General features: G+C 38.1%; 1 protein-coding gene across 1 annotated transcript in view; it reads left to right on the top strand.

The window, feature by feature from the left end:
- Window positions 1-909: 909 nt before the first annotated feature.
- The window catches only part of LOC107557616 (insulin receptor-like), a 24,787-nt gene continuing 21,967 nt past the window's right edge, over window positions 910-3,729 (top strand). Inside the window, exon 1 of the mRNA XM_016241098.1 lies at window positions 910-1,990. Coding sequence (XP_016096584.1) covers window positions 1,915-1,990 — 76 coding nt within the window. The 5' untranslated portion in view covers window positions 910-1,914. The remainder of the gene's footprint in view (window positions 1,991-3,729) is intronic.

The raw sequence follows: 3,729 nt of genomic DNA, 5'->3' as shown, positions 1-3,729 counted from the left end.
GCAAGTCAGATTCTAGTCTACCAAGTACACAAATGGACATGAAATATTGATTTGAGCTGAAATGATTTTATTATGTGAGAGTAAAGAGACCGCAGAGCATCCAGGATCAGTTGATTCTTTGAGTTGATTAGGTTCAGTACTCTTTGTACTTAACATTAAATTACACCGTTTATAGGTTGTAGATTTAATGTAATTTGAAGCAGCTAAAAATGTTGACGCCTACAAAAAAAATGTATTTCAACTTGAGCTTCGTTTTTTCTTAGAAATGCAAAATCATTTTATAAAAGCATTTACATTTTTTCTTCTGTTAAAACTTGCATGTCATTACTAGCTGTAAGGTTCTTCTCATCATTTTTACAGGAATTTTATGGCTTTATGTTATAATGACAGTGAGGTTGTAAAATTGTATATAACTTCACACAGAAGAGGTTAGTAAGCTATTTTTTCACACTAAAACTGTTAACATATGCATAATATTGTTTGTCTTGGGAATATACTTTTGAGTATTTTAGTGTTTATAGATCTGCCCCATTCACTTCCACTGTAACACAGATTTAGTTTTTTAAAGAAATGGGAGTATATTTATATGCCTACATATTATATATAATAAAATATATCTTAAGATAAACTACATTTTTTCCTATACCGTATTCATGTAGCATGGTAAACGAAGCAGGTAAAAGCCATGTTTTATCATGGTATATTTACCAAGACGAGATTCACAACGAGGAACAAGTAAATATGTTTTTTTTCCTATGCTCTGGATATCATATAATGTCGATGTATTGCCTAGAAGCCAGCGTTTTATAATATGCAAAGTGCATGCCAATGTTTAGTGCGCGCACGCTGTCTCGGTCCATCGTTCCAGTCCAGATTTCCCTTGTGCTCTGTCTGATTCTCTGGCAGGTCTTGTTTACTGGCGCAAAGACAGGAAAGGGGATCCTTGGAGTGAGAGGATATGTCAGTGCACTAGCTACAACTAAAAAAATTTAAAAAATCTTGCATTTTTATTCTCCTCTTTCTCTCCTCGAGTAAGTGAGCTTTGCGGACTCAGCTTCACTTCGTTGTATTGATCTGTGAAGCAAAGCGACATAGAAAGACTGCATGTGGAGCATTTGGGTTAGAAGTCTCGCGGAAATCTCAGCGGTCGCAGTGTTTTCAGAAAACGCCCCCAGAACCGATCCGATTTACTGATCCGAAACTGTCAGATTACAGGCTCGCCGTGAGGAGTAGTACGGAGAAACTACCGCGCTACGGCGAAAGCCCGCTGTCAGCAGGAACCTGGAACAAGTACAAACAGAAATCTGCCCGTTACGAACCCTGGACATCACGAACGTTTCACATGAGCACTATCTGCAACTTATAAGTCTGTAAACAGTTTATTATAACTATAAGATCTTTCCATCTGAAAAATAAAACGAAACGGCAACAAAAAAAGTATCGTTCAGACGCTCAATTGATTGCTTCGGCCTGCGTTGTGTGCGCAGCCATTCCTCCCCGTGCTTCGCCAGTTTTTCGTTTTTTTCCAGCTTGTAGCAATCTACGCAAGTGCTGGACAAATATATGCAATCGATCGGAAATGATGCAGTCCGCATGCTTTATACGTGTGGTTTGTTTTACAGTGAATGAAAGGCGCAGCACGCGCTGTCATTAGCTTAGCGCTCGAGCGTGTCTTCATATCAGCATCAGTCAGTGCGCGCGACAGCAGATCTGCAGCAGCGCGAGCGGATTGAACACGTTGAACTTTCCTCTCCGCCCATTTTTTTTCTGAGGGGGGTGACAGAGGGCTTTTTTCTTTTCTTTTTAATTTTTATCTTCCAAAACAGCACTGGACTATTAAAACAGATCGTTAGCAACACCAAGACGTATACGAAGGGGATTTTTGGACAGATTTTCGGTTTCCCCGGGGGCAAAATGCGGCTGTGGACTTTGATTGTTTTGGTTGCGTCTGCCTACACTGTTTGCAACTGTCAACAAACACATGGAGAAAGTAAGTGTAACTTAATGGCTTTGTTTTTTTATCTTTCACATAGATACGGATTTAATACTATAAGAGTCTTGTCTGTTTAAATGTAAATCTACAAACGTTACCGACCGCTCTTAAAGGGAAAAGGGGATCGTAGTTCTTGAGTACTGTGACACATTTGGTAAAGCAGAGCCAGACAGAAGGACATTGCAGGGCAAGGGGCGAATAAATCAAATATTGGGGCGTTTTGATTTAGATTAATCGTTTCAAACTGGCTTTAAAGGTACGATCGATTATATGGAGTGTGCGCCTTGACCCTAAAGCCAGATTATCGATCGTTTGAGGACGGCATTGATCTATTTGTAGCTCGAACCGCTAACGTTAGTAAGGCTCAGGAATGGTTTTCAAGTTCAGCCAGGCCCCTGTTTTATGAAGCCATTTGCAGCGTTGACAGAGTTTCAAGAGGAGTTTAAATCCTGATCAGATCGGTCGAGACCTTTAGGGCTGTGTTTTTATTTATTGTTCAAAGAAGTCATGAAACATGACTGGAGGTCTGCGATCCGATCTTTATGAGTTTGGAAACTGCGTTACTTTGGCAGCAAATTAGTACTAGAGCTCACAGATGTCCTTTTAAAATTTAGCTTTCAGCACAATAAAACTATTGTGGATGATATCACCGGGGCACAAATCTTATTAGCAATGTACTCAGAAACTTTCGGTAAACACTGGAGCAGTCAATGCGGAACATCTGATCAATAATTCTTTATTTATCAGTCACTTATTTTATGTCAACTCAAGGCGGTGCACTTTGAAGACTGGTTGTATGAATAGAAAATGTTGAATTTGAATGCTAAATATAGGATTACTGTAGTTTATCTGTATGCCTGATTATTACGATTTATTCAGAGTGTATTCTTAATGTATAGTGGCTTATTTAAATGCTTAATATACATGTATTACTTTCGTTGTAATGCTTTATATAAAACACCCAGCATAGGAAGAATTCGTAAACGCACGCCATATACGTGCTGGTAATTGGTTTTAATGAGGCAGTAGTCATTTAAATTGTTCAGTAATTATGTACCACTTGTTGTTTTTTAGTGCTCTTGGAAGACTTCCTGTAACAGCTAAATAAATATAAGCATGCTTTTGACACACTTGGCTGTGTTCAGCTCCAAACAAAACATTGGCTTGTCTTCAGTTCACCCAACAAATGAGTTTTAACATATTTTTTGGAAAGTAAAAAAATACAGTAGTATTTTTGGCATTAAGGTGTTTTTTGTTTGGGGGGGCATTCAAATGAAATGCTCCAAGTTGCGACGCTATCATAAGGAGAATTTCAGATAATTTCGAGTCTTATTTGTTGATTTGTGAGCTGTGTTAAACCCCAAGCACCTTTTTCTTATCTTGTTGCTTTGCAGATTTCTAAATATAGCGTTGGTTTGGATGAAATATATGCATTCAAAATTCTGCCAGTTTCCATTTTGGGACTCTCTTCCATGTGTCTTGACGGTTAAGCTACTGTATGTCAGAACAGTATGTTTAAAAGCTCTGCTAGGTTTTAGGTTAAGACCAGCATATGTTTGAAAAACTAATAACAAGCACTGCATGGAAAGTTACAAATGAACAGACTGTAGGCCCTCTCTGTCTGTAATAATCTGATGTGGTTTTAATCAGCCTTTTAATTCTTATTACACTGCTTCTTTCAGAAAATATACTTTTTGTATGGAATTTAATTCTTGTTTGTTATTTAAAATGATGCT

This window comes from Sinocyclocheilus grahami, unplaced genomic scaffold, assembly GCF_001515645.1.
Source record: "Sinocyclocheilus grahami isolate Dianchi unplaced genomic scaffold, SAMN03320097.WGS_v1.1 scaffold21.1, whole genome shotgun sequence".
Classification (NCBI taxonomy): Eukaryota; Metazoa; Chordata; class Actinopteri; order Cypriniformes; family Cyprinidae; genus Sinocyclocheilus; species Sinocyclocheilus grahami.
This window is presented reverse-complemented; position numbering and strand designations above follow the sequence as displayed.